Source organism: Syngnathus scovelli, chromosome 6 (genome assembly GCF_024217435.2).
Source record: "Syngnathus scovelli strain Florida chromosome 6, RoL_Ssco_1.2, whole genome shotgun sequence".
Lineage (NCBI taxonomy): Eukaryota > Metazoa > Chordata > Actinopteri > Syngnathiformes > Syngnathidae > Syngnathus > Syngnathus scovelli.
In genome coordinates this window covers 17,132,019-17,160,000 of record NC_090852.1, presented here as the reverse complement: position 1 = coordinate 17,160,000, position 27,982 = coordinate 17,132,019, and the positions used below count along the sequence as shown (strand labels likewise).

Here is a 27,982-nt window from a genome sequence, read left to right as displayed (position 1 = left end):
AGTCCATTTAAGTGGCTGGCTAATAAATAAAAAAATGTTTCCTCTTAATAACTTCCCACTTCCTTACTTTTGACTTGATTGAATCCTTTGTGAGCTGCCTTTTATAAGAAAATATCTCCGATGACCTGTACTGAATTTTGCTACATTGTGAAGCTCATTTGCATAATATTACATCATCACTATTGTTGCATTGACTTTCCAGGCTTTCCGCTCATCGGAGGTACTTTTTCGAAGTGATTCACAAGCAGAGTAACAAAACCGACGGCCATGTGGAAGTGGCTGTGAGTACCTCAAATTATATATAGCGCCCCCCCCAAAAAATATATTTTTGATGGTAGCATTCAAGCACACACTACAATGAAACTTTTATTTTGGCACAGTGGAAGCTGTCGAATGAGGACTTCAAATTTACAGTGATTGATTCCAAGTACATCTCTCTGTATGTTAGTAAGTATCGTCCACATTGAGGTAATAAGACAATACTGGTTTTCTGAGGTTGGTCATGTGACCTTTGCACTGAGCTGTTTGGTGGTTACCCGAGTTCTGTGGAAATCTGAGGTCATTTTTAGTCAAATGGATTTTTGACTTCCCCTTTAAGATGCCTCTTTACCAGTAGTTGAGGGTTTACTGAATACAAATATTTTTTTATAATGACATTTTTATTGTTGTCATTTTAAAATGTCTCATGAGTTAGAAAAAAAAAAACAGATTTTACAAACTTATGCTTCCTTTTTTGACCGTCCCACAGATGAGTCGGCACTGCTTATGGACGACGTCGCGCACATACCGCAGACAGTTCCGAGCCACCCACGCAACTTTTCGCGGAAGCACAACACCCCCACCGTCGACCTGCTGAGGGAAGACCCGCGAGACACTTTCGACCGAGGTCCGTGACTCTTTCACACATCCAATTTTGGGTTATCTTTAATCCTCCCTGACATCCATCCATATTTGTCAGCAGTGCCTTTGCTGGACAACAGCTTCCTCCAAGGTCTTCTGCCCAACTGCTTGTACAAGTCCAGCTATACCATCCGTATCAGACGTTACCAAGGAATCTATTATGTACGTCACTCTTGTATTTACACTGCTTACATTTATACATGCAGACTAGATTTAAAAAAAAAAGATTCATATATTTAAGAACATTTCTCATTCACTTCTTGCATGTGTACCTAATGTTGTGACCACTGATTCTTAATTTTTTTTTTTTTCTTCTCAGGTCCAGAGGTCCTACGTATATCCCAACGACTACACCCGACTGACACACATGGAGGGATTGAACAGCTGCGTTTATTCAAAGAACCCCAACAAAATGAAGATGTGAGTTAAAAAAAAAAAAAAAAAATGTGGCTTTTAGCAATTATTTACATCCGGTTTCAAACACAAAAATGATCAACATAATCAGATCTTAACGTATAAATAAAAGCAAAACTGTTGATTTCTTAATTCATCCTTGGATGTTAAACCCAAATGTTTTTAATTTGGAATTCCCTCTATTTCTGTAGGTGGCCTTAGAATGTCCACCTGGCATCAGTGTTAGGATTCTATTCTATATTTGCTGGTCAGGGAGACTTCAGTTTCAGCAATGTATGCAATCCGATAATAAGGTAAAGTGTCTGTTGTCGTCCATCACCAACAGCGTTGGTCAAGATCTCCTTTTTAGGACTGAAGTAAACTAGTAGATTGAAAACCGCAGCTGGTACACAAAGCCATGACATCAGCTCCTTGCCAGGTATAAAAGATACGGGCCTGACATCGGTTGAATAAACTCTTTTCCCAATCAGCCGTGTGTCCCTGAAGTGTTCATTTGTCTGAAACCAGCCACCGAGTGTTTTTTGGAGACCAGCGAAGCAACAAAAACCATATACCACAAAGTCTACAGCAGAAGTATTGGATTTTAAAAAAAGCCTTCATTTATGTGGATCTCTAAAAAGGTGCACTTCTTCTAGGTTTGGCTTTCCTCAATACAAGAAACGAGATCCACTTGAGGATTTGGAAAAGAAAAACACAGGTAGTGGTATTTTTTCATCTTTAAGAATATGCTTTTTATACATTCTAATTTACGCATTCTTACTGTCTTATGCTAGACTACAGCTTTCGGAAGACAGTCCTAACTTGGAATGACTCCACCGACACCGTGAAGAAATCACCTGACAGCAGTCGTCCCAAATCAGAGATGGCTGCAGAAAAAAATCAGGGACCAAACCTTAAATCGCCGCTCAGAAAGAACCACACCCCGGACTCCTTGTTTGACACCAATGTGGACTTGAGTCAGACCTTCCGGATCCGTCGCGTGAACCTGCAGCTCATGCGCTCCCAAACGTTCGGACTGTGTTACTTCTTGGGAAACCTGCTGCTGGACTCCAGCGACGCGATGCCCGTCGCCAAAGCTTTTGTAGCGCAACTCAACAAAAAGCATAAAGAGTGAGTGTCTCCTGGTTAGTCATATCTTCATCGTCTCATTTATTTTTATTTACACGTGTGTGCAGCTCTTTTACTCTTCTGCGGGTGGTTAATGTGGAGAAGCGTTTGGACGGCGCCCAGGGGAGCCGCTATCTCCTGGAGCTGGAGCTGAAAGACCCCAAGGGCCAACTACGGCGCCTGTCGCATTACATCTACGTGATAAATCGCCGCCATCGCACTCGCCCGCCCAGCCAGGACTTGGTTTTCCAACGGCCCGAACTTCGGCCGGTGCTCTGCAACCCGGTCGGCTTCCACTGGAACCCCAAGGCCATGGTCCATTTCGTACTGACGGGTATGTCACCCATCGCGAGATAATCCTAAATTGGGGGAAACATTTGTAAATCTGCAACGATTAATGTCTTGTCTGATTTCCTCAGTGAAAAACCAGGCACGCTGGGTGCAGCTTCTCATCGACGACATGGCCGCCTTGGTCAAGACGACGGGCGACACCAACTTTAACCTCATCATCACTGACTTCAGCAGCACCGATATGGATGTGAGGGCGGCCCTCAAGAGGTCCTCCCTGCCCAGGCAATGTGATTTAATATTCTGTCTGGCATCTCTAATTATGCTATTTTTATTATTATCATTTTGCCGGTGTTCCTAATCTTGTGTCCCGTGATCATCACAGTCCTAACTTTCTCCGGGGTTCTCCAGGTACCGCTACGTGAAGCTGAGTGGTAATTTTAAACGCGCCGGCGGTCTCCAAGCAGGCATCGACCTGATCAACGTGAGTCGGTGCATCCGAGAACGTCAACTAACGGCGCATCTTTGATTGAACCGCTGTGATTTTTTTGCCTTCAGGATGACCACAGCATTGTGTTTCTTTGCGACCTTCACGTCCATTACCCTCCCTCCATCATAGATAGCATTCGGAAACATTGCATAGAGGGATTCATGGCCTTTGCGCCTATTGTCATGAGGTTGGACTGCGGGGCAACACCATTGGAGGCCAGAGGTATACATCTGGGGGGGAAAAAAGATGACGTTGTATGCTAGCAACTTACGTATTTGTTGACAGGTCACTGGGAGATAGAAGGTTTTGGATTATTGGGCATTTATAAGTCTGATCTGGACGCAGTGGGAGGAATGAACACCAAGGAATTCACCGAAAGCTGGGGAGGAGAAGACTGGGACCTCATCGACCGGTTTGTTGACACAAGGGGTCAAATGAAGTCCATTTTAGCTTAGCTGAAGACTTTCTCCCCTCTTGCTGTCTCATGGCTGCAGAATCATCCTGGCCGGACTAGAGGTGGAGCGGATCTACCTGCGTAATTTCTTCCACCACTACCACTCCAAGCGCGGCATGTGGAACCAGCGCATGTCATCACGTCTGAAGTGACCCGGTCAAAAGCTACGCTAGGACCGCCCAGAGCACTTTAATTTCCAATTGCTGTGACTACTGATCAGCACAACAGGGTGGCGCCGTGTGACCAGTCAAGCTTGTCGCCATGGCGATGGTACTTATAACATCGGAGTTGGTACCACTGGGTACTATTGACTGCGGAGGAAGGTACAAGCCAATCAGGTTTAGCTTACATGGCTAGCCTGTACATAAGTGTATGTCACAGATGAAAGTATTTTTTGCAATTTTCTGTTTTGTCAGCAGATGGCGGGATGCTATAAATGATAGAAAACTTCATTTATGGTGGGATTTTTAAGAGTGCATTTTAATGTATCTGATGTCAGTTTGCTCATCTCAATTACACTTGCCTTATTTATTTGTGATGTCTAGATGTAAAATAGGGATTTTTGTTTAAAAACAGCAAAACAATTCTGGTTTTATCCAAGTGGAGGCAATAGTCGTAATATTGGTACGAACTGAGCCATGTTTTTTTTTTAAATGTGTTTGTATTTTCTGATTGTACATAGTTTTGTTACATAAGCTTTAAAGGTAATGTTGCATTGTTTCAATTGAGTCATGTTCTGTCATGGGACCAACTATTTGATGCTTTTACTATGGATACAAGGTTGCACTGTAAAAGTTTCTTTTATTTAAATGTACTTTCTCGAAATGTTGGAAGTTCCTCTTGACTTTTGTACAATGTGATAGTCTTCTCTCAGGATCTGCTTTTATATACACTGTCTTGACACATGTCACAATTAAATTTATCAAAAATAAATGTGATGATTGCTTTTGTACTTCTGGATTTTTCTTGAGGTTGCTCCGCGCAGATTTTTCTACCTACTTCACTTGATTTGCATAAATGTGTGTGTTTCAACCTTGACTTTGTATTTAACATGCTTCGTTTTGTTATGTAAACACTAAAAGCTTGAGTCGGTGACGTCATCGAGTGGAAGGCTATCTGTTCGAGGGATCGCGAACGCAACACTGTCTAAACCTCCATTCATCGTCACGGGCGCTATCGCTACCATGCTAGCCCGTCGTGTTATAATGAACTTAACTCGTACGTAATGTCATAACAATACTACAAAAATTGTCTTCTGACATCATAATATCTAGTGCATATTCAATTTAGCATTAACATTGTCCTGCTTGGTGAACTTAAACGCCTCGTGTTATGGGAACGAGACGAGGACGGGGGTCTCTGCAGCGACGGGCTGTCAACGACAATGTCCTCCGCGGCTCTCTGACGAGCTAATTGTGGATGTCTTAGGCCGGGGGTAAGAGCGAAACGGCTTCGGCGGATGATTTGCGGTGGGTCTGTACTGAACGTGGTGGAAGTGGGTTGAAATAGGGCCGCTTGAGTGGAGTAGATAACATGGCTAGGCTAAAGGGAGCTAGCTGGCATATTTTGGGGCTTTTTTTTTTTTTATATAACTAAAGTACGCGGGACATTAAAAGTCCACGAAAATCGATTTTTGAATCAAATAAAATGTTCGAATTGAATTTACGGGGGGTGAAGATTTTTGCTTCTCCAAAAGAAATATCACTTAAGGACCTTCGCAGGTGTCATTTCCAACTGTGGTCCTGAAATGACCCCCCGCCCCTTGTCGAAAGATATGCAAACTTGTTTTCCCGTTAAATACTGACTTCATTTGTTCACAGATCAACTTAAATTTGAATCATGCCTGGAAAATTAAAAGCAAAAATTGTGGCAGGACGCCACTTGCCTGTCATGGACAGAGCCAGTGAGCTTACAGATGCTTTTGTAGAGGTAAGTAGAATAGACATTTTGTATATTTTCCCTATAATTATATGCCTTTATAAAATGTTTTAAGAGGTGAAAAATAACATTTCTATTTCTTTACCGTGCAAGGTCAAGTTTGGAAACATAACATTCAAAACAGACGTCTTCCCCAAATCCCTCAATCCACAGTGGAACTCGGAATGGTTCAAATTTGAGGTAAAATGCCCAAGAAGTGTCGTCATTGTTTCTCAACATTTCTATTGCACACATTTTATTAAAATACTTCTGTACAGTTTTAAACAATTTAAAAGTTTTAAAATCCACGCATTGAACATATCAAAACACTTTTCAACCACATATTTATACATAAAGCATAAAATGCAGAATATTTGTTTTGTTTACATGCTATTAAAAGGCGGTGCCTGGTGTGACGTTCCATGATTCTGTTCCAGTATCCTGGCCACCAGGGGGCAGTATAGGATGAACATAAAAACTGCTCTGTCAGCTGTCTTAGTTTTTTTCCCCCCAAAAAAGATAAAGAATATATACCATATGTGTTAAAATAAGCTTTTCTCAAAGGGTTGGCATGACATGATGCCCTTGCATTGGCTATTAAGTGCGAATGACATATTTATGGTTCGATTCCTTGTGTTGACGCTTAGGTCGATGATGAGGACCTGCAGGATGAGCCGCTGCAGATCACCGTGTTGGACCACGACACATACAGCGCAAACGACGCCATCGGGAAGGTTTACATCGACATTGACCCGCTGCTGTGCAGCGAGGCCGCCTCTGTTATCTCCGGCTGGTTCCCAATTTATGACACCATCCACGGTACGCAAATAGCGCATCGGCGTTACTCAATATTGCACTCTTTCTCATCGAACTGTTATTTAATGGCAGGTATCCGTGGGGAGATTAATGTCCTGATCAAAGTGGAGCTCTTCAATGACTTGAACCGCTTCAGACAATCCTCCTGTGGAGTCAAGTTCTTCTGCAGTACGTTTGCAACCACGCTGCCCTCAATGTTGCTCCTTCAAGAGTGTAGGCGTAGAAATAACGTGTGACCGTATCACCTGCACTTCGCAGCCACTTCAATTCCACGGTATTACCGGGCGGCCATGGTCCACGGCTTCGTGGAGGAACTGGTGGTGAACGAAGACCCCGAATACCAGTGGATTGATCGCATCAGAACTCCTCGAGCGTCCAATGAAGCTCGCCAGAGGCTCATCTCCCTCATGTCCGGTACGGAAACGAATATTTTATTTATTTTCAAAGGTACAAAAGTGTACACATGGTGTCTACATGTGACCGTAGGAGAGCTCCAGAGGAAGATAGGTCTCAAAGTACTGGAGATGGGAGGCAACGCAGTGGTGGGCTACTTGCAGTGTTTCGACCTGGAGGGAGAGTCGGGCCTGGTGGTGCGGGCCATAGGTACCGCCTGCACTCTGGACAAAGCCACCTCCGGAGGCGCCGTCGTCGCCACCGCGCACACGCATCCCAACACGGCTCCCGCTTCCAATGCCTGCAATTCCCCTTCCAAGGACGGAAAAGAGTGAGTAGCCATCCAGCATGACCAATCCATGCAAGTTTTGACATGTTGATGAGCACGTGAGGGAGGAGTGTGTGGACAAGATGCCCGTCTTCCAGCGTGCGCACTTCGGTATTTTTGCATCGTGAAACAGCACACGGTGTCCACTGCAGTATACAAACACACACTCCAAAAATGCACCCCCCTTGCTCACACATGGCTTGCTTGCCTTCAGCTCTGCATGCGCTAGCAATGTTGAATCGAAACTCTGATCGTATCAGAGATTTTATTTATGTCAATATAGCCAATGAATAGTTGGATAGTTTTCCAGAGACAAATTCCATGCACCTCTCAAGGTCGGCGTGCATTTTAGTTTGATCTTGAAATTTTCACGAGCTTTTCGTGCATGTTCTGATCTGCTTCCTATGGCTCGCTGCATCATGCATCATCCTGCGCTCGTACCCGCGCGTCGGGGATGGAGACACACCAGGAATGAACAAAAGACCTAGTTTGGATGATCATCAAAGCCATTTTCTTTTTGTTTTTAGGTCTGTTTCCATCCCTGTGGTGCACGTGACTCACTTGATCGGGAAAGATCCGATTGTTGGCACCTTGCCACTCTCTCTCCGTCTATTGTGATGATGTGTTGTAGGTTCTCGTGTGCTTTTCTTTCCTTCTTTCCTCTTCTTCCGGCTGCACCAGGACTGACACAATTCTCACTGCGTGTGGCCAACGCGACTGGTCGTCTGTCTTTTTATCCTCTCCTCCTGTGTGTGGTGCTCTTGGGCCCAGGTCTCCCTTAGCGCACGGATGCCGCTCCACCCACAACAGCCCAGTGCATTCGGCGTGCAGCGCACAGAGACTGTCCCAGAACTTCTCTGTCTCTGTGCCCACACTCATCTTCTCCGGTATGCAGAGGCAGGGAAGGAAGTCGATTATTTTAAAAATGTGTGACCGGGCGAATGTCACACTCTTTCAATGCGGAAAAGAAATAACGGAAGCTAGGTTAACTGTTAGATCTAGTAAATTAATATCCTTGTCATTTTTCATGTTGTCAGGTACAAAGAAATAATCCAGTCCCGGATCGTAAAGATAAAAAAAAAATAAATAATAATGTCCCGGTTAAACCGACTCCCCACACCGGTCCGGAAAAACTAAAAAATTGTTTTGATACAGCCCTCAAGAGTCTTACGAGAAGCGCTGGCCTGTGCTTCACTCCACTGGAACATCACATTTTTATTTTCTTTGCCTTTTTTTTGCATGTATCTTTATGTTTATGTATCGTTGTCCTGTTTTGCTTTTTCCCATGCTTGCTGTGTTACTTTTCTTTCTCTTTTGTTCTCCAGCCACGTGTAAGCACCTCAAGCACACCTCCTGCAAAAAACAAAACATTTTCCACCCACACACACACAGGGTGAGGCTGTGACTGATGGCCGTTGCGTGTGTGTGTGTGTGTGTCATATTCTCCCGCCAGGCCGGTTTTTGGTGAGGACCTTCCCTCGTCATCCGGCCCGCCCACCCCTCTCAGAGCCCTCCCCACCAACCCCTTCTCTCCTGCCCCCTTCTCCCCTCCCCAAGCCAGCCGCCAGTCCTCCTCATCAGACACAGACCTCAGTTTGACGCCCAAGACGGGTAAGCACATGAGGCATCACCCCCATCAATCTGCAATCCCACCCCCCCTTTATCCACCACTCCAACACTACACTGAGGTGCTTCTCTGGTGTTTTTCCATGTTTAGTTTATTTCTTATTATTGTTTTTTGCATTTTAGTCTGTCTCGAAGATCCACGTGCATTAGTTCTTTTTTTTTTGTGATGTGTTCATAGAAGCACAATGTCTCTATAAATATCGTCGTACATTCAGACAGCTCTTACCCTTTTTTCCACTTCACGCTACCTACTCAGGTTGTCACGTTTCCGTTGGTACTGCTGACATGGCAAAAATAGACCAAACCCAAGCAAGCAGTGGAAAAATGCCCCCCTTCTTCTAAGATATCCATCTTCTCATTTCCTGAACTTTTTTCCTTCCGGTTGCTCCCATCTCCCTGCTCCTCAGAGGAGCCGCAATCGGTGAGACGCAGGCCGGGCATCTTCCTGTGCCCCAGCTCCCCTGTCCTCTCCTCATCTTTCTCTGGCTCAGCCGGCGGGGGTGCTTCTGGCTCCTCCCTGAGAAATAGCACCCTGCCCCCTCCCTCCTCCACCCACTCTGACTCTGCTCTGCTGAGAAAGAGTGTGTCCTTCACGGACGACTTTCTGCTAGGGACCTCCGGTACAGCTTGGCTGCCGTGTGTCACTTACGTCACGGAATCGCAATAACAGCAGAATGCGAATGCGCTCACCATTAACTCGGCAAGTCTAACTGAGTGACATCATCAGGCGTGCGGCAGGAAATTATGCAGTCTCATTGAATTATTATTACAAAATATTATTTTATAAAGTTGATTGGAGCTAAATGTAATTCAATTTTATATGAATTTATTCATGCCATGTGTAGTTATAGGTAAATAAATACAATTAAAGTGCCGTCCATAAATATTGGCAGCCCTGGCTCAGATTGTTTTTAATAAATTCAATTTTGCATAACTTCCTGTTCTCTAACATAGCGCTAAAAGACAAAATTCACAACAGTAACCCTATTTTGTGGCTCAATAAAGAATGGGAACTCACTCGCCTCTCGAAACAAACAATGATAGTGTCCCGGACTGCAGCATGCACCCCCCCCCCCCCCCCCCCCCCCCCTCCCTTCCGCTCTTCTCCTTTAAAGATAGTTAGCGAAGGCTCGCACAAAAACAAATCCTCAGTCTTGGGTTAAAAATCGTTGCTTGGACTAGTCCTAACATTCACATCACGCCGTTGCCGATGACGTCACGTGAGACTCTTTCTTCTCTGACCAGGAATGGGCAGCGGGGGCAGTGCTGGCAAGGAGGCGGGACCCCTGAAGACGCTGCTCAGACAGCAGACGCAGACTGCTTTGGAGCAGAGGGTACGTTGATGAGTCAACATGACAAACACACTTTCAAAAAATTTAGTTTTTATACAAACAAAAGGAAATAAGCGGATTAAAATCAGATTTTTGTTGGGGGGGTTGTTGCATTTATTCATTTATTTTATTCTAATTTATTTATTTTTATTTACCGTATTTTCCGCACTATAAGGCGCACCGCATTATAAGGCGCACCTTCAATGAATGGCCCATTTTAAAACTTTGTCCATATATAAGGCGCACCGGATTATAAGGCGCACTGTCGACTTTTGAGAAAATTGGAGGTTTTTAGGTGCGCCTTATAGTGCGGAAAATACGGTATTTATTTATTCTAGTTTATTCTAATTTATTCAAATTAATTTATTTAAAGCCATTTTTGTCTGGCTTTAGTTTGAGCATCACAAAGGTGCTTTGCCGCAGATGTCTTTTTTTTTTTTTTTTTTCCCGGGAATGGGTGTGCGCAAGAACAAACATTGTTCCCTTCTCTTTCCTTTCGATCACTTGTGCTTCTCAGGGAGCTTCCTCCTCTGGGTTGTATTTAAACGCCAGGGTATGTCACATCGCTGTCTCTATCCATCCCCCCCCCCCCACAGGCACCGCCACCGATTCCTAACCTGCAGATGATGTCGCGTGGCTTTTCTGTACTCCCGTCATTCCTTCCGTCAAACCTTTCCCTGCTCCCCCCCTTTCCCCGAGACAGGAATGAGCACGCTCACCACATCATCTCATTCAAAACCCCGGACGAGCTGTCAATCATGTTTGATGTCCCATTTTCCATGACGGATTAGAAGACAGTAAATTTATTCATGGTCCTAATCCTGTTTGTCCACAACACAAATTCACGCCATGCACTTTCATGGTTGGTCGAGTTGACATTACTGCAATGTAGAAGAAGCTCAGCAGCTATTTCAAACGCATGGGTTTGCCATCTCCTTGTCTGACGTTGAAGAATTGTAGTCTCTTCCAGATCTACTCGAAAGGTCAAAAAGGTTTGGAGCAAGTTGAGAATTTGCATTTCGCGCCACTCTTGTTGCATGTTGGTACATTCCTAACCTAAACTAACTTATCAAGTATGGTTTAGGTTTCCATCTTCTCCGAGTTTGCCCATTTAGAATCCGTTTAAGTGAAGACGTAGAAGCGTTTGGATGGCAAAGTGAATTTTTCCCATCCTAAACCTTGTGTTAGCTACACAATAATCACGCTTTTGTTTGACATAAATGGTATTTGTGTTTTGTCTCCAGGAGTTCCCTTTCTTCACCTTGACGTCCTTCCCACCCGCCTTTCTGGTCCACGTGGGCGGAGTTGTCAGCGCTCGCTCGGTCAAACTGCTGGACCGCATACACAATCCCGGTGAGATCATGAACTAATGTTGTCGAGTGACGCAATCAGTCTGTGTTAAGTCTTTTTTTTTTTTGCCTTGTTTGTTTACTGTAAAGTCACAGGATGAAAGTCTCGTACGTGACACGGGTTTCTGGTCACAGACGACTGCTGTTGGTTAGCAAAAGCTAGCATCCGGGTTTAACGGCAAGGGCAACCGGCACCCTGGCGTGTCTTTGAACCGGCCGTTGTGTGTCGTCGCCTGCCGTGTTACTGTGTGTGTGATAGAGTTAAGGCGCTCTGTTGTCAAATGGTGCATGGCTCCCGTCTTTTGCCTGCCGCTGCTTCTGCTGTTGCTTCTGTGTGCTGATTTTGGCTGCAGCCGGCATACTGTTTAGATGTTTTGGAACTTTTAGGCAGATGTAGTGTGTGGAAAAATCTTTTGGGTTCCTCAATTGGATTTGATTGAATTTTGCCGGTGTACCTAATTAAATGTCCGGTGTGTCTACTTATAAAGTTTTAGTCGACTTTTCACCTTAATCGTCATTATTGTAAGACCAATAGAATTATGTGGAGTTCTGATTCCTGAAGGCTGGTTTGGTTAGTTATCTTGTGACATAACCGTTAAGATTAATTTCTTTAGTTAGAATGTCTAATTTTTTTTCTCACTTTTCAATTGTGACTTGCTTGTTGTTTCTGTACCGTATGTATTGAACGATTAATTTATTGAACAACATATAGCTTTTTTTTTTTGGTAAGTTGACATTATGTATGTGGAAAGCCTGTTGATGACCTTTGAACTCTTGGGATGTTGCCATGTCTTTTTTTTAAATGATTCAGCAGAGCACAATATCAATATAATATTGATTCTCATTAATATCAAATTTGATATCGTCTGATCCGTTTATACCTGGAGGCAAAAAAAAAAAAAAAATCCCTTCTGTCTCGCCATTCTTGTATTATTTCTGCTTCGAATGCATAGCGAGCGCAAAGTAGGCGGCGGGCGCTGTCTGTTTCATGTCCACCTCGTGGAGTGCTACTGTTGTCTTGTTGGACTGTATCTTCTCTTTTTCTCTCTCTTTCTCTCTTTCCCGTACTAATGGTGTGACGTGGCCCAGCCATGGGTAACACGCGCTCGTACAAACTGCTAGACTGGAATAGTGTCACGGCAGGTATTTGCCCCACCCCCACCCTTTTACTGATCTCACCCACGGGAGTTTTGGCAGCTCAGTGATGTGGAGGCTGGTTTTTGTCGTCCATTTGAAATCCACTTGAACAATTCACTGATTGCCCTGCAGAAAACTCAGTGAGCTGTCATCTCCTCTTTTTTATCTGCGTGAATGTGTGCGAATGCGCTCGTTTGTGGAGCTGAGTCGAGCATGCGCTGTGCCCCTCCCAGCCTGGCCTGATAAATCCGTCCTTCCGCACCCCCATCCCGGCTGCAGCTCTCCCTTAACGTTGTTCTAATGCTTCCTCAAGCTGCATTGTGCCTCCCTCCCCTCCACACCGCCCCCTGTTGAGACTTTGGAGATTGACAAATAACCGCTGAGCAGACATGTGCACTTCTAACCAACTGGGCCGAGGGAGGATCCGACGGGTGAAAGAAAGTCTGGCAGTTTCTCATCAATTGGAAAACCAACGCATGATTGGGATGGAAAGAAAGATGTGTGCTTTGGGGGCGATGATGAGCTTTAGCCCCCGTGGATGAATATGGCCCTCCTCTGCCCATAAGCGTGGTCGTGAGTGTGCACGTGTGACAGTCCGCTTTGAAAGCCGCTCGAGGACTCGATGTCTGACATTCGGTCTCGTCATTTCTTCACTTCATCTTTGATTCTTTTTCCCTTCATTCCAATAATCCCGAGTTTGATCTCAGTCAGCATGTGGACCCATGGGGTGCGACTCAATACTCTGATGGAGCTCCCAGTTTGTGACGGAAAACTAAGTCAGGCATCGTCAACATTTTTACTTTTTAAGTGTTTAGATATTAGCTCAAAGCCTCATGAGACTATTGAAACACACCCATACATGATGAAGGCTTGGTTATATATTATTTTCATAATTCAGAGTTCTTTATATTCAGCCACACAAACAATCTCCTTTCTGTCAATGTGGCCGATTGAATGTTATCTAACATTTTATACACAGATATGGGCTCCTCTGTTTATGACCACGCCGTAGTCCATCAATAATCTACAATAATATGCTAGTGAAGTTGTAATTATTATAAAATATTTGGCTGGAAAAACTGTGGATGAAACAGTGTTTAAAAAAAAATACAGTATGCCAAAAGCACCCATGATGTAAACAAACAAGCAGGTAAGACTTATAATAATAATAATATTAATTATTATTATTATTATTGATATATGTCATGAACCGAGGAACCCCGTACAAGCAGTTAGAGGTCAAATCTTTCAATTGAATTTGCCTTCATCATTATCACTGTCATTGTCACACTCTTCCACAAAATGATGAGCATTCATTTTGTCCTGCTTTGAAAACACAGCGGTACTCCACAAATAACCAGAAAATACAAGTTGCCTGTTTTATTTTCTGGTGCGCCAAGAAAACAAAGTGAGACCACACCAGCGAGATGTGTGTCAGATATCATGGTGGCATGTTTGCTTTTTGATATGTCTTGGGAAAGTCAGTGGTTCATAATTCTTGATTTTTTTTTTTTCTTCTTTTTTTTTCACCCCCAGATGAGCCAGAAACCCGCGACGCCTGGTGGGAGGAGATACGACAGGAGATCAAGTCTCACGCCAAAGCTCTCGGTTGCCACGCCGTCGTTGGATACAGCGAGAGCACCAGCATCTGGTAGGAACTCTTCACAAGTCAAATCTAAATTTTCTAGCCATTTCATTTTCCTCCTCCTCTAAAATCAGTGAGGAGGTGTGCATCCTGTCCGCGTCCGGCACGGCGGCCATCTTGAATCCCCGCTACATGCGTGAAGGTTGTTTGGATGTCGCAAGCATGGACCACAGGTTGATTTCCAGTTTGTACAATCTAAAAGTCAGATAAGAACATCCGTGCTTTTCAGAGATAGCTTTTGAAACTGACAGCAAATTGTGGCTTTAGGTTTGAGGAGCCGTCTCCTTCCAGCTGCGGCTTCTGTCACATACCGTACGATGAGTTCAACATGCCCTTTCCCGCTCAGCTCACCTACTGCTGCCTCTGCAGAAGACAAAAGGTCGTTGTTCATCAGTGCATGTGTCCTAATAAAAGCTTGCAGGTTTTATGAACCCTATGATTCACAAATTTCTTTCGTTTCAATTCTGCTTCTGCTAGGTCCCCGATGTTCTGTTCACAACAATCGACTTGCCGTCAGATGCAGCCGTCACCGGGAAAGGCTGTCTCATTCAAGCCAGGTATGATACCAGGATGGAAGCACAATCCGTCCATCCCTTGAGTTAACACCAGCGTTTGCCACCTCGCAGACTGTGCCGGCTAAAGAAGCGAGCTCAAGGGGAGGTGAACGCCACGGCCATCTCCAACCTCCTTCCTTTTATGGAATATGAACTGCACACTCAGTTGATGAACAAGCTGAAGCTGCACAGCATGAACGCGCTCTTTGGCCTCCATATACAAATCAGCGTTGGCGAGAACATGCTGCTGGGTCTGGCTGTAGGTCCACTTTTTATTATTGTCCACTTCATCTTGAATACCTGCATATTGACGATTCATCAATATCAATCAAATCTTTATTTACAGAAAAATTTGCCTATTCGCTGTATTGCTATGGTGCCACCTGGTGGTAACTTGGTGTGTTCAGTCTGCCACAGGCGTGTACCTGACCGCCCTCCCTACCCCGGGAGGTATTCAGATCGCAGGGAAGACTCCGGGCGACCTGAGCAACGAGCACCACATGTTAACCATCCAGAAGAGGATCAACGACGCCATCGCCAAGAACAAAGAGATCTATCAGATCACTCCACCGGTGAGATGTTTCATGATCTTATTCCTCACTAATGTGTGAGCCGGTTCCTCGTGTGTACGCTTGCTAGAAACATTTTTTGTGCCTTCAAGTCATCCAAAGTCCTCTGTGATTGATCTGCTGTCTACCCGGGACGATAATCTTTCCCCTTTTATCTTTCTCTGGTCATTAAAGAAATTATTTACCCTGGACCCTGAGGCGCTCGGCGACATAGACATGGTACTGAACGCTGTGCAACGCGTCAACGCATGACAAACGCTTCACTCTTGTCAGCCTCTACCAACACCTCACCCCTTTTTGTGACAGCCGTTTAACTCCGGGGTGGGCGGGAACGTTTGGGAGCAAGCGGGTTAACCCAACTCGGTTGCCTCCTGTGGCAGGAGGCTTGAGCCGTTGTGACTTGTTGTTAATTATGATCATCTTCCATGCCCATTCACCCTGTAGGTGTGTTTATGGTGTGTGTGTGTGTGTGTGTGTGAGACACTATCTGTTTTCAAATTAACACCAGCCGTCCAGTGACTGATGGGGGGGACCTGAGCGAGCATGTGGCGGGGTATTAACATACTCCCTCTACTGTTGGAGGTGGGGGGTGCAGTGGTGTTCTATTCAACTACTCACACTAGTTCAGTTTTTTTTTTTTTTTTTTTGCTTGTTTCGTAGGAGCTCACAGAAGAAGTGGTGGGTTCTCCCATTCCCGAAGCCAGACAACGAAACAGGCTGTTCCGCTCCCACTCGGAGAGCTCAGACGAACTGTCAGAACTGGACCTCTCTCACGGCAAGAAGGATGCGTTTGTCCTGGAGGTGTGTGCGTTGCCGTCAAAGTGTAGCCAATTTAATGACACAAATATATTAGAAGAAAAAAAATCAAATGTGGTCCTTGAGAACTGACGTTTGTCCACCACTGTTGTAGATTGACGATACGGACGCCGTGGAAGATATTCACTCCCTACTCATGGATGCCTCGCCTCCCACGGGTATGCAAAACACATATTTTGATCCTTAATCTCCTGCTCACATTTATTTTTATTTTTTTTTAAGGGTTCCACAGCTGCAACACTGAGACCATGCCTGGGATTTACAACTGGACTTCGGGAATACAGGTCTCTCTCTCGTCACATAGCTTCATCCTCCATGTGGCGTGGTAAAAGGAAACTGAAGTGGTTTAGCAGTTTAAATGTAACTTGAGTTTGCTATTTTCCAGATGTTTACATCAGTGAGGGTGTTAAGGTTGAGTAATGCCAATCTCACCAATCAAGGCTTGAACAAAATCTTCACTGACCTGTGTGAGAACCTGCTGAAGGTGTGTATGACAAAAGCAGTGGCACTATTTAACGGTTATGGAAAATAAGACGCTCATTTTATTGGGTTTAATTCCAGAGTTTCTACTTCAAGTTGCGCTCGATGATCCCCTGCTGTATTTGTCATCTCAACTTCACCGTGGCAGTGCCAGAAGAAGAGCTCATACAGGTGAGCCAACATCTACCTGTCTGCGTAGCCTCTGTTATCTGTGACACCGCCACTTCCGCTTGGCAGGTCGCCGTGACGGGGGTCGCCATGACGTTCGACAAAGACCAGACTCAAGAGAAGCCAGCGGACAAGCCCATCACCCAAGGTTGGTCTCTTAAAACTCAATTACCCGAGTTATAATATATATAATGATACTTTGATTGGTAGTTTCTGTCTTTGAACGTTTGACTAATACGTTTCAGGGTCGAGTGAGACTGAAGAACAGCTGCAGTTCCCTCTGGAGCTCTGCGCCGACGGCCCTTCCACCAACGCGCAGCCGCCATTAAAAACCTCAGGTAGCAATCAAGTTTTCATCTCAAGCGCCCCTAACAGGCTTGGTCACCCATTTCCTCCACTAACACCTCAGGTACAGTCTGTTTACTCACTCCGGCTGCAAAACTCTGCCAAAATCAGCTGGTTATTGTGCACCCGGAAGGTAAATTGCTCAGTGACGTCAGAGTTTGGTCTGTCGTGAGCCTAGTGGAAAATAGATTATTTTTATTTTTTTTAGATTGAGCACTCAGGCTGGATTTACACTGCACGGTTCAAGTCAGACAATTCAGATTTGCTTCTTCTCCAGTGGTAGAAAAAAAATGAAGTTGAATATTATTTGAATCTATATTGTAGCTGGGAATAAGAACCTGCAGTGTATATCTGGCCATGGAATATAAATGGACATATATATTTTGATGTCTGTGTGTCCCCTGCATAGGTGTCTCGGCAAGTAGTGTTGTGTCATCCAGAGGTAAGCCCCGCCCACAACGCACTTTCATACCTACGCACTCCGCACCCGACCCTCATGCTACCACAAATACAACACAGGCCCCTTTTTTTTTTTTTTTAATGACCATCCTTATGTCTCGGACAGAAATATCCCGCACCAGACCTCATCCACTTGTGTTCTTTTTCTGTTCTTCTTTTTGTTTCTGTGTTTTTTTTTTTTCTTTGTTGTCTTTTGTGTGGTCGTGGGTTTTTCTGTATGTGTTCTCTCCAGCTGCCTCCGTTGATTACGGTTCCTTTGCAGACAGATGCAGCACCTGGCTAGAGCTGCTTAGGCTGAAAGCTCACACCATAAGACGAGGATCAGTTAAGACAAGTAGGACACAGTCTCGAGCACACTCCGCTGGCCCAAAGATACACAACACGAACACAAACGCACATGTCATACAAACGTCCATGCATGCTGCTGCGCGGTGGAGCAGTACGAATTAAATTGCCGGTTTTTATTTTTGTCCTTTTTAGGAATGTATCCAATCAGTAATTTGCTTTTTGATGATAGTAAATTTATTGTAGTTGGCCGCAATATTAGGCACACCTACACAAAAAAATAATAATTCATGATATTGTCTTCTGTGACGCAAAGGATCCACAGTGGCTTTGAAAGCTTTATGTTTTTATTTATTTTTTCCCTTTCGATTGACACGAGCCATTATAGTTGCCATTTTGCGCTCTGGCTTGTACATTATTATCGTGCTCGCCTCGGTTCATAGCCGTCTCCGTCCGTGACGTCACCTGGCCCCAAGATCCAAAAAGTCACGTTGTAAACGTACACCTCAGCTGTTCCCAGGTCCGTGTGTCTGTCTGCAGACACTGTGTAAACTGTCTTGTCCGCCTGTCACGCATGGAAAGTGGTTGTCTGGCCACCCGCACCATCCACACGACTGCATGACTGCAAGTCACATACACAGGCACTTTTTTTTTTTTTTATCACTTCATCTTTCGTAAACACTAAAGATCCTTTTAGTGTTTGAGTCGAAAAGCTCATTTGCTGCTTCAAAATGTGTGTCAGTTTTCATTACAATAATCCCAATATAGACAACCTCCACCCCAAAAAAAAAACTGTTTTATTATTTTATTATATAAAAAAATAATAATTATAAATAAACCACAACTTTTAAATATTTTTTTTGCCTGGATGATTAATCAGTCATCATGCAACTTCGGTCAGCAACTTTTTAGCAACAAAACGAGCTGCCATTCGCAACATGGCTTTCTGATCTGTGAACCTCCAGTCTCATCTCTGGAGCGCTCCAGCCCGTTGTTCGAGAACCGGTCCCGCTCGCTGCACTCCAACCGCTGCTCATTCGGAGGAAGCTCGGTCACCGTGGTGAAGATGACGCCGTTATCCTTCCTTCCCAGTATGCGTGTGGTAAAATACTTGGGCATCATCAACATGTTCTTCATTCGAGAGACCACATCCTTACGAGAGGTACGGACAAAATGACTTGACCCCCCACCCCCACCCATTTAAAAAAAATTGCACAGCCAATCTTGTGCGTTTTCAGGAAGGCGGCGTGAGCGGCTTCCTCCATTCGTTCATCGCGGAGGTGTTCGCCATGGTTCGCGCCCACGTGGCAGCTTTGGGTGGAAACGCCGTCATGTCCTACAGCATGAAGGAGTGCGTGTTAATGGAGAATCCCAATAAGAACCAGGTACGTAAACACAAAGTAAATCGTTCCTGTTTCAGTGGTATAATCCACCCTTTTGTCGCACAGGCTCAGTGTCTCATCAACGTGAGTGGCGACGCCGTCATCTGTCTGCGGGAATCGGATCAGGAGCCCACGTCATCCGCGACAAACCTCGGGCAAGCGTGCACCAGTGCGATGGAAGGAGCTTCATGACACCTGCCCTCCCTCACTCAGCCACATACAGTCTAGCCGTCCAAATCGGAGCAGTCTTCGCCTGCCTTAATTTTGTCAAATATCCCAAAGTTCGGATGCTGGTCAAAATAAGCAACACATACGCACAAAAGAAAACGACAATTGCTGACATGGATTAATTTGTCATGTGAGTATTTCCACCACAGTTGCTTGAAACAAAAGGCCAAAGAAGCGCCAAACATTTGCCTGCTTTAACCGCCGGGTCAGCCCAAAGCTCCGCAGCATCATTCGGTTTGGTAACCTACGATCACATACTCGTCGAAAGCGGGGTACGCAAATACCGATCTCATCAAGTTCTGACAAGTTTCCAAGCAAATCTGGATAAAAGAAAATCACTTAAAGCATGAGACAGCCAGTTACGCTGGTCACCATTTTTACTACAGTACATTTTGTAATCTCAGATGCAAATAAACATTTCAATCAATCGTTCAGGATAATCTTTTAGAGAGATCCGATAATCAGACCTTAACTCAAATTTGACCCACCTGTTGGTATGTGTACTCGCTTCAGTCATTGTTCTAAGGGAATATTTTTAATGCACTTGGATTCTCATTCAGTGTTTAACGTCCACATTTCGGTGGGAGTATTTCAAAGCGACGGTCATCAGCATACACAAATTTGCCAAGTCTATTTTGTACTGTCTTGCTCCCAGAAAGCATCACCAACCTCAATTCTTGTATGTAGAAAAAAAAAAAAAGTCACAGGCCTGTTTGCTGCGATTTATAAGATTGATAATTGGTAAAATAGCTCAAAATGGAATATATTCAAAGTAACCATGGTTTATTATTAAAGTTATGTCTTTGCTCAGCTTGCATCGCTGCTGTTTACATGTTTAAGTCCTAATCCTGCTACTGATTTTTGTCTGTGTTCATTCATAATTTTTCCTTTTTTCTAGCAGGCTGTAAATTTTGCTCTCTAATCATTTATTATTATAATTATTATTTTTGTAAGTGCAATAAATGCTTGTTTGGGATTAGTGGTACTATAAATCTGTTTATTTGTTTGGGGTGAAAACCAGGTTGTGACTTTTATTGTTTTTGTGTCAAAACTTGAATGTGCTAGAAGCATGCAGGCCAAATTTTATCAGCCATAAACTTGTAATGCTTGACTAAAGCTTTCACAATAAACTCAGTCAAACAAAGATGAGACTGTGTTGATATTTATAAGGTAAAAATAAACGTCAAATAACATTTGACAAGCTATGCTTTTATTAATTTCTAATAAAAACGCTTAAAATTATAAAATATATTTTAGAACAGCGTACGTTTTGTGTACTGAATGTGTTATCTCGCGACATCTTATCATTCTCGCGAGGAGTCAGCGTAAATCCTCCGTGTCGGTAGGTGTCGCTAATGAGTCTCACCATCAACGCACCCGGCTATTTCGCGTTCTCCCCGGGCGTAAATTACTTGAACGTCCCGCGGCCGCTCCGTCGTCCCGCCCATCATCACGCTCACTTCCAAACATGGGGGAAATCATTTTGCCACGGCGCATGTTCCTCTGGTGCATGGCGGTCATCTATTTGATTGCATTTGTTTCGCTCTACGTGCAAATACCAGGTAAGACAACTTTATGGGGGAGGGGAAAAATGTCATACTGTCGGTCGTTGGTTTTCCCGAGCTTCCTTGCTAATGTTAGTCCAAAACTCTTCACATTGGCGTACGCTGCTCGGGGAGGTTCTGGAATGCTCCCTTACTTTGAAAAGCGAAGCTACGAGAACATTAATCAAAATACACAAGCTAATCTGAGGATACATACTTGAATCAGATATAAACTACATTACCCACAATTCCCAGCGGCAAATTCCAGGGAGAAATTCCTACTCTTTTTCTTCATAAAAAGTAAATAAAGAGTAACAACTATTTACAAGAAGTGCAAACCACGCTGGGAAATCCACCTATTTATTTATTTATTTATCTATTTATTTATTTATTTATTTATTTATTTATTTATCAAAATCATTCTCTGGGGTGTTTTTACAGGTCTCTATGGCAACGATGGTCTCCTACCTGCTCGTAAGCAGCTCCGTTTTAGCGGCAAGCCTCTGGGAGAGCAACTTCTGGCCTCGCCCACCCTACTATGGCTGAGCCCCCACCTGGGCCTTGACACGCACACGGCGATGGAGTTGCTATGTTTGGTCGGGGCGGCGCTCAGCCTGGCCGCCACACTGGTGGCGGCGTTGCGAGACAGCCTGGTCTTCTTCTGCCTCTGGGCTTTGTACTTGTCCATGTACCAGGTAAGGTTGACGTTTTGCTGAACATGAAAATGTGGCGTGTGGTATTTTATTCTCTTTGCTTGTGTGGCAGGTGGGGCAGGTGTTCCTCTACTTCCAATGGTGAGTGGTCACGCTCATAAAATGGCGGCCAGTTGATATTATTGATATTGCCTTACAATGAATGGATATATTCCCCTCTCATTACTCTCCCAGGGATAACCTGCTCCTGGAGGCGGGCTTCCTCTGCATCCTGGTGGCTCCATTGACTCTCATCAGGGGGTCTCGAGCCGTCCGAGAGCACGACCGCATCACCTTTTGGCTCATCCGCTGGCTCCTCTTCCGTCTCATGTTTGCCTCCGGAGTAGTGAAGCTCACCTCACGCTGTCCAACTTGGTGGGGCTTAACTGGTACGACGCCATTTCCCATTCAGCAATTATTCTAAATATTTTTAGTAAACTCATGTTTGGTGTCCCTTTTATATGAACCAGCGTTGAATTACCACTATGAAACCCAGTGCATTCCCACCCCACTGGCTTGGTTTGCCCACCAGTTGCCCGCGTGGTGGCAGAAGCTGAGCGTGGTGGGCGCCTTCATTGTGGAGATCGCCGTGCCCCTGCTTTTTTTCAGTCCTCTGCGCAGGCTCCGACTCGGCGCTTTCTACTTGCAGGTGAGCGGTGCTACGTGTCTGGACTGGCTGCAGACATTTTTCAACGAAATTCAAATGACCTAACACACCTTTATGTGCAGGTGCTGCTGCAAGTGCTGATCATTTTGTCAGGCAACTACAACTTCTTTAACCTTTTGACCTTGGCGCTTTGTGTGTCCTTGCTGGACGACCGGCATGTGCGCTTCTGGCTGCGCAGAGCGGAACCCAATGAACACAAAGGTGAGATAAAGTAGATGATTAGAAATGTCCTTTTTTTTTTTAATCTTTAAGAGGGGTCACTCGGAACTAAAAAATTGACCTCAGTTTTCTTGGTGTGGTACTATTTCATACGTGATGTCCCCCATTAGAGTCCAAACTATGGTCCTGGCCGTGTTACATGTTGGAGCTCGCTGTCTCGTCTCTGGTTATCTTTGGCGCCATCGTGTGTTTCGACCTGAAAGTGGACACGACCACCAAAGCCATCACTTCTAAAACGGGTACGACACACTGTGTCTTTTGCTGAAGACATGCAAAATTAATTTTTTTTCCCCCCAATTCTTTCAGCTTTCACCTACCACCACTTTAACAACTTTTTAAAGAGTGTCACTTTCCCCTGCGTGTGGGTTGGTGTTCTCTCCCTCACTTGGGAGATTATCACGGCCATGTTCAGGTACCACCTCTCTGTGAGCGTGATTAGTTGTGATGTTTAAAAACTGGAATGTTTCTCCGCAGGTGTGCGTGTGTCTCTGGTTTCTTGAGGAGGTTCTGGTCTACACTCCAGTGGACGCTGTTTGCTGCTGCCGCGGCCACCATGTTCACCATCAGTCTGGTGAGTTGAGGGTTCGCTGGTCAGAAGTATCAGGACACGTCGAAGTTCTACTCAAAGTGTGGAGCTTGTGTTATCTGAGAAGTAACCTCAACAAATTGCTTTCCAAGCTGTTGGAAGCATAAAATTGCGGATGGATTATGGAAAATGTTCTTTATGGGTCCTTTGTATCTATGAGCGATGGAAAATTTTGGTGCAAATTTCCCACGACATGTCTGTGAGTGAGTTATGAGTTTTGTTATGAGCCGCTACGCAGTTTCTCCGCCCATGACTCGACTGTGACGCTGGAGCCAATATTTTGAATTGTCCATTTGTGAGGAATGTTGCCAGCGTTTTTTTTTTTTTTTTTTTTTGCAGATGCCTTTCACCTACATAGAATATGACTCCAATTCTAAGCTGTGGCCCGGCGTGCGTCAAGTGTACAGCCTGGTGGATCGCTACCAGCTGGTTAACTCGTACGGGTTGTTCCGAAGGATGACTGGCGTGGGCGGGCGGCCCGAGGTCGTCCTAGAGGGAAGTCACGACGGCGTCACCTGGACGGTGAGAGGAGCAAAATTAATTTTTTGACCAGAATCACTTCCTATATGCTATAAAGTGCCCCATAAAAGGAGATTGGCCTTCCTGAATATACATGTACAATTGGTCTTTACATTGTGAGCAGAAATTTGATTTTCAACTGCGCTTCGGGTGTTCGACCACAAGGTGGCAGCAGTGAATTTCTCAACGTCTGGCCACCATCAGCTGCTCACGTTAAATTCCTCAAAAATTAAGTTTAGAGATGAAGGGGTGGATTAACATTTGTAATTATAATAATGTATTTTATTTTATATTACTGTTAATTTTTTATGCCACTTATTTTTTCTGCCCCTTGCAGGAAATCGACTTTATGTACAAACCTGGCAACCTGAGCGCTCCGCCCCCGGTGGTGACGCCCCACCAACCCCGTTTGGACTGGCAGATGTGGTTCGCTGCCCTCGGGGACAACACACAGGCGCCGTGGTTCAGCAGTCTCGTGTACCGACTGCTCCAGGGCAAGACGGACGGTACGGCCAGTTCTGAAAATAAAGTTTGCACCTAGTCGCTCTGCTTAAAATGTCAAATATGCTGCACGCCTGGCTACACCCAATCCACTGTCACATTTTCATACATCACTAGCGTCATCACTATCCAGTCTTGACATACTTGTAAAATGTGAATACTAATGAGGCTAAACTGCTTGTTACGCTTGCTAACTATTTAACTTGTCAACCATTGTGCAATGTCGCCTCACTAGGAACCGGTAGTTTCTCAAATACGTCAAAGTTCTCCTACTTGTGGACACAACCAATGTCTCCTAACTTTTTTGTGTTGCTAGTCATCAAGCTGATCCAGACGGACATCACTCGTTACCCTTTCCACCAGCAGCCCCCTACCTACCTGCGAGCCCACCGCTACAGATACTGGTTCACGCAACCCAAAGAGGACGGGTCTGTAAAACTCACAATTGCCTCTCTTACAAAAAGTGAATAACACACTGCTCCCTGTGTGTAGATCATACCCGGAGCGTTGGTGGAGGAGGGTCTACAATGAAGAATTTTATCCAGTAGTACATCTGGGCCATCCATTCCTCGAGAGCTTCCTGGATCAACATGGACTCAAGGTACTCACTCATACAATTAGTACCTGAGGACTTATTAACGTCTGAATAACAACTTGGCAGGACAAGTCGTCTTCACGCCGCCAGGTGAATTCCACTGTGGCCCGAGCGGTGCGGTGGATGCGCGCCCAGGTGTCGGGCGTCCCCGCTCCGGAGCTCATCTGGACCCTGGTCGGCTGCAGCGCCACCTTGTGCCTGCTGCTGGCAATGCCCAGGGGGCAAACACACGCTGCGGACAGTTCCGATCGGAAAGACACTCTGCCCGATGTGAAGAAGACGGTAGATGAGGATGATGAAGATCATGATGAGTGTGAGGTGGAGGATGTTGAGGAGAATGACGGAGATGGTGTCACCAATGATGATGAAGAGGAGGAGGAGGAGGAAGATGAGTCAGAAGCCCAAGAAATGTGAGAGAAAATGGCTGATGTTACCGAATTGAGCAAAGAGGTATGTGTGTGTATATATTTGTACTTCCTGTTTCGGCTCACTTGTGTACATGCACTTTGGATGATTTAATTATATTTTGGGAAAACACTCACTTGTCAACAGCCATCATGAACCCGGCAAGTTGTCAAAGCCGAAACACAAATGTGCCTTTTCTGTGTGTGCACTACACACACAAAAAAAAACATTTTTTTAAACAAAAACAATGAAAGAAAATAAATGATTGTCCTGAAAGCTATTTTTATCCAATAACTCGTTCATACTGTCCACACAAAAAAAAAATACAGCTACTAAATAGTAGAAATGAGCATGGATTTAAAATTTCATGGCTGCCGTTTCACCACTTCAATATCCCGGGACAGTACTTGTCGATCAGCGATTGGTAGTACGGACGTAGCTTCTCCACGTCGGGCAGCTCGTCCACTTTTGTGTAGAGATCAAAGTTGCTGCAGGGAAAACGCGCACGAATGAACTAGCATTAGCTAAAATTATTAGCTAGTTAGCATTTTCCCAATGTTTATAATAATAATTCATTATGTAGACAATTAATTCAATTATTAATCTATATTGCATTTTAACTTTTTTCAATTAGATTTAAATTTGACTTTTTTTTTTTTTTTACCTGATTTACAAATAACTAATTGTACGCCACTCACTTAAACTCTTTCACCCAAGGAAGCATTTGCAGGTCTTTGTCGTCACACAGGTACATGTAGTCGCCTTGGGAGTGCCATGGGTAGAAGGAATGGTAGCGGATCATGTTGAGACCCTACGTGGACGTCACACAAACATAGCGTGACGTCGAGTCCACACGTGACGTCGAGTCCGCATGTTACTCACCTCCTCGGGGATGCTGCACTTGTTGAACTGCAGAACGCGGTAAAGGTACTCTGGGGTACAAAAAAAAAATAGTTCAATGCATAATATAAAAAAAAAAAATACGATGAATTGTCCTCACCATCATGACCCCAGGACAAGAGGACATTATCAAGCCCGCAATTTGCTTTGTAGATTCCATATTTCGAGCTGAAGAAAACAACCAAAATAAATGAGAAATATATCAATCAAAATAAAAATTGCAATGGCACACAAAAATTTGCTCCACTTCATTTATGCGATCAGCCCATCAAACCTTGACAACGAATCCCGTGTTTAGGTGTCAGTTTTATCGGGGGAATATCTACTTGTAGCTGGGATTTGTGTCGTCCGGGTTCTCTTGGAAGGAGCTGTCGCGGAACACGATGGAGTTTTGGAAGGCGCAGCCCACGGGGAACGTGTCGCCCACCACCGCCCACTGTGGACAAGGATTTAGACTTTTCCCATGCTCCTAAAGTATCTCCCTGGTCAGTTTTGAAAATATTTGCATAGTTAATAATTCTACATAATGTATTCATAGCCTAGTACACACATTAGGTAAGAATAAAAAAAAATCTTACCTGAGGTTCCCCCCACAGCGCCAAGACCTTCCCAACGTCGTGAATCAGACCTACAAGCTGGAACCAGTCTGAAAAAAAAAAAAGACTTCCATGATGCAGTCTGGCGTCACAATGGTGGGTAGCATTTATTTATTCAAAAAATAAATATAATTAAATAAATAATAATTTATTCATCTGATTTGTCACTGCATACCTTTGTCTGGGTGTTCCCTGCGAATTCCCTCGGCCGTCTGGAAGGCGTGAAAGGAGTTTGGGAAGTCCACATCTGGATCAGACTCATCCACGAGCTGATCCAGAGACATGACGGCGTCCATCATGGACATTTCGGCGTGGCTGTAGCTGCTCCATTCCAAATGCTGCGGGGATGACCCAAAGGTACCGTTGATCTACTTCTAGTCTTTAGAATGCTTTGTTTTAATTCATCAGCGGCAATGTAGGTTAACCAAATAGATCTGAATTTTTAGACTGAGCATGCCCTGGCTCAGTGATGTAATAGGTAATCGATTGATCAAGTTTACAAAAACTGGATTCAGAGAAGCCTCACCTTTCGCTTGACAAAGTCCACGTTCTGGTTGGTGTGCATCAGCTTGTATGTGTTGTACACATGATCGGCAACACTCCCCGTCTGAAATGCGCGAGTTCAACGTGGGAAGCTTTTTTTTTTTTCCCCCTCCATCACATACAACTAAACAATCTAATGAGATGAATTGTTGTGCAAAAAATTGCAAATATGGGTCAAATTGACCCAACTTGGGTCCATTTTGTAACCCGGCATTTTTAATTCCGTACGTTTCCCTTTTTTAAATATAATTTTGAATGTTACACAAAATAAAAACATATTTAACCACATCGAGAAATTTAGAATTATTAATTTATAAGTTAAAAAGACGTAGGACTTATCTACTGAAAATTTATAATCATTAAATTTGTTCTATTTCAGACTGGATGTAAAACATTGTTTAACTTGCCGCAAAGTTTCTGTAGTCTTCTTTTTTGGTTTGGGGTTTCAGATTTGGCTGAAAAGCCAGATATGGGTCTGGACCCTGTAGTTGTATAGAAAAAAAGGGAAAAAAAAAGACTTTTAGCTTTACATGTCACGTATTTTTGACTGGAGAAGAAGCCCACTTACCAAGTTGATGACACTCATGCTTGTCAATGACAAGTTGTCGTTGTGTCACCGGTTTATATGTTGTCCGGTCACAGTTTAACCAAATGTTGTGTCTGTGTTCAACCTTGACCTTTTGTGTGTTTATGTAATCCCACCAATGATCACGTTTTCCAGTAACTTGTTTTTC

General features: G+C 44.3%; 4 protein-coding genes across 23 annotated transcripts in view; 3 read left to right on the top strand and 1 right to left on the bottom strand.

The window, feature by feature from the left end:
• The window catches only part of b4galnt3b (beta-1,4-N-acetyl-galactosaminyl transferase 3b), an 8,428-nt gene extending 3,823 nt beyond the window's left edge, over positions 1 to 4,605 (top strand). For 2 of the 4 annotated variants that reach the window (XM_049724056.1, XM_049724053.2), the window contains exons 8-20: positions 203 to 281; positions 381 to 447; positions 749 to 886; positions 962 to 1,062; positions 1,220 to 1,320; positions 1,950 to 2,014; positions 2,088 to 2,424; positions 2,490 to 2,755; positions 2,841 to 2,994; positions 3,121 to 3,193; positions 3,268 to 3,421; positions 3,485 to 3,611; positions 3,694 to 4,605. In XM_049724056.1, coding sequence (XP_049580013.1) covers positions 203 to 281; positions 381 to 447; positions 749 to 886; positions 962 to 1,062; positions 1,220 to 1,320; positions 1,950 to 2,014; positions 2,088 to 2,424; positions 2,490 to 2,755; positions 2,841 to 2,994; positions 3,121 to 3,193; positions 3,268 to 3,421; positions 3,485 to 3,611; positions 3,694 to 3,805 — 1,774 coding nt within the window. In that variant the 3' untranslated portion in view covers positions 3,806 to 4,605. The remainder of the gene's footprint in view (positions 1 to 202; positions 282 to 380; positions 448 to 748; positions 887 to 961; positions 1,063 to 1,219; positions 1,321 to 1,949; positions 2,015 to 2,087; positions 2,425 to 2,489; positions 2,756 to 2,840; positions 2,995 to 3,120; positions 3,194 to 3,267; positions 3,422 to 3,484; positions 3,612 to 3,693) is intronic. The other 2 variants (XM_049724057.2, XM_049724055.2) reach the window with 2 other exon arrangements.
• Positions 4,606 to 4,786: 181 nt separating this feature from the next.
• On the top strand, positions 4,787 to 20,625 carry c2cd5 (C2 calcium dependent domain containing 5). 16 transcript variants are annotated; one of them, XM_068651114.1, is made up of 31 exons: positions 4,788 to 5,088; positions 5,474 to 5,582; positions 5,685 to 5,771; positions 6,218 to 6,389; positions 6,459 to 6,554; positions 6,645 to 6,800; positions 6,873 to 7,110; positions 8,561 to 8,718; positions 9,979 to 10,067; positions 10,582 to 10,617; positions 11,309 to 11,417; positions 12,503 to 12,556; positions 14,087 to 14,201; positions 14,270 to 14,368; positions 14,463 to 14,574; positions 14,673 to 14,752; positions 14,822 to 15,008; positions 15,157 to 15,321; positions 15,493 to 15,537; positions 15,979 to 16,119; positions 16,229 to 16,292; positions 16,357 to 16,418; positions 16,520 to 16,618; positions 16,696 to 16,785; positions 16,852 to 16,930; positions 17,028 to 17,120; positions 17,537 to 17,569; positions 17,849 to 17,920; positions 18,837 to 19,033; positions 19,110 to 19,256; positions 19,320 to 20,625. In XM_068651114.1, exons 2-31 carry the CDS (start codon positions 5,493 to 5,495, stop codon positions 19,443 to 19,445), a joined length of 3,291 nt encoding a protein of 1,096 aa, XP_068507215.1. In that variant the 5' UTR covers positions 4,788 to 5,088; positions 5,474 to 5,492; the 3' UTR covers positions 19,446 to 20,625. The 16 variants fall into 16 exon arrangements, with proteins under 16 accessions (XP_068507226.1, XP_068507227.1, XP_068507215.1 ...); XM_068651112.1 differs by having other exon boundaries at positions 17,819 to 17,920; XM_068651115.1 differs by lacking the exon at positions 8,561 to 8,718 and adding an exon at positions 7,879 to 7,994 and having other exon boundaries at positions 17,819 to 17,920.
• A 241-nt stretch (positions 20,626 to 20,866) lies between these two features.
• On the top strand, positions 20,867 to 25,489 carry lmf2a (lipase maturation factor 2a). The gene is made up of 14 exons (XM_049724039.2): positions 20,867 to 21,043; positions 21,467 to 21,720; positions 21,791 to 21,819; positions 21,913 to 22,106; positions 22,188 to 22,366; positions 22,447 to 22,585; positions 22,714 to 22,842; positions 22,910 to 23,015; positions 23,078 to 23,174; positions 23,529 to 23,711; positions 24,046 to 24,214; positions 24,526 to 24,637; positions 24,702 to 24,810; positions 24,871 to 25,489. Exons 1-14 carry the CDS (start codon positions 20,950 to 20,952, stop codon positions 25,216 to 25,218), a joined length of 2,142 nt encoding a protein of 713 aa, XP_049579996.1. The 5' UTR covers positions 20,867 to 20,949; the 3' UTR covers positions 25,219 to 25,489.
• On the bottom strand, positions 25,472 to 27,900 carry miox (myo-inositol oxygenase). 2 transcript variants are annotated; one of them, XR_007482348.2, is made up of 10 exons: positions 27,817 to 27,900; positions 27,656 to 27,730; positions 27,232 to 27,312; positions 26,881 to 27,043; positions 26,688 to 26,755; positions 26,384 to 26,591; positions 26,210 to 26,277; positions 26,092 to 26,141; positions 25,908 to 26,020; positions 25,472 to 25,697 (listed from the first exon to the last, which is right to left on the bottom strand). XR_007482348.2 is itself a non-coding variant. In XM_049724043.2 (10 exons), exons 1-10 carry the CDS (start codon positions 27,832 to 27,834, stop codon positions 25,589 to 25,591), a joined length of 855 nt encoding a protein of 284 aa, XP_049580000.1. In that variant the 5' UTR covers positions 27,835 to 27,899; the 3' UTR covers positions 25,472 to 25,588. The 2 variants fall into 2 exon arrangements, 1 of the variants encoding a protein (XP_049580000.1); XM_049724043.2 differs by having other exon boundaries at positions 26,436 to 26,545; positions 27,817 to 27,899.
• Positions 27,901 to 27,982: the final 82 nt, after the last annotated feature.

Coding starts and splice junctions, on each gene's coding strand:
- c2cd5 (XM_068651112.1), top strand. CDS start 5,493: ATGCCTGGAAAATTAAAAGCAAAAATTGTGGCAGGACGCCACTTGCCT. Junction 14,753..14,821: donor GGCTGTCTCATTCAAGCCAG/GTATGATACCAG, acceptor GCCACCTCGCAG/ACTGTGCCGGCTAAAGAAGC. Junction 15,538..15,978: donor CGCTCGGCGACATAGACATG/GTACTGAACGCT, acceptor CTTGTTTCGTAG/GAGCTCACAGAAGAAGTGGT.
- lmf2a (XM_049724039.2), top strand. CDS start 20,950: ATGGGGGAAATCATTTTGCCACGGCGCATGTTCCTCTGGTGCATGGCG. Junction 22,367..22,446: donor TCGGCGCTTTCTACTTGCAG/GTGAGCGGTGCT, acceptor CTTTATGTGCAG/GTGCTGCTGCAAGTGCTGAT. Junction 24,811..24,870: donor TGGATCAACATGGACTCAAG/GTACTCACTCAT, acceptor ACAACTTGGCAG/GACAAGTCGTCTTCACGCCG.
- miox (XM_049724043.2), bottom strand. Junction 26,546..26,687: donor CGCTGTGGGGGGAACCTCAG/GTAAGATTTTTT, acceptor CCTTGTCCACAG/TGGGCGGTGGTGGGCGACAC. Junction 26,278..26,435: donor GACACAAATCCCAGCTACAA/GTAGATATTCCC, acceptor TGTTTTCTTCAG/CTCGAAATATGGAATCTACA.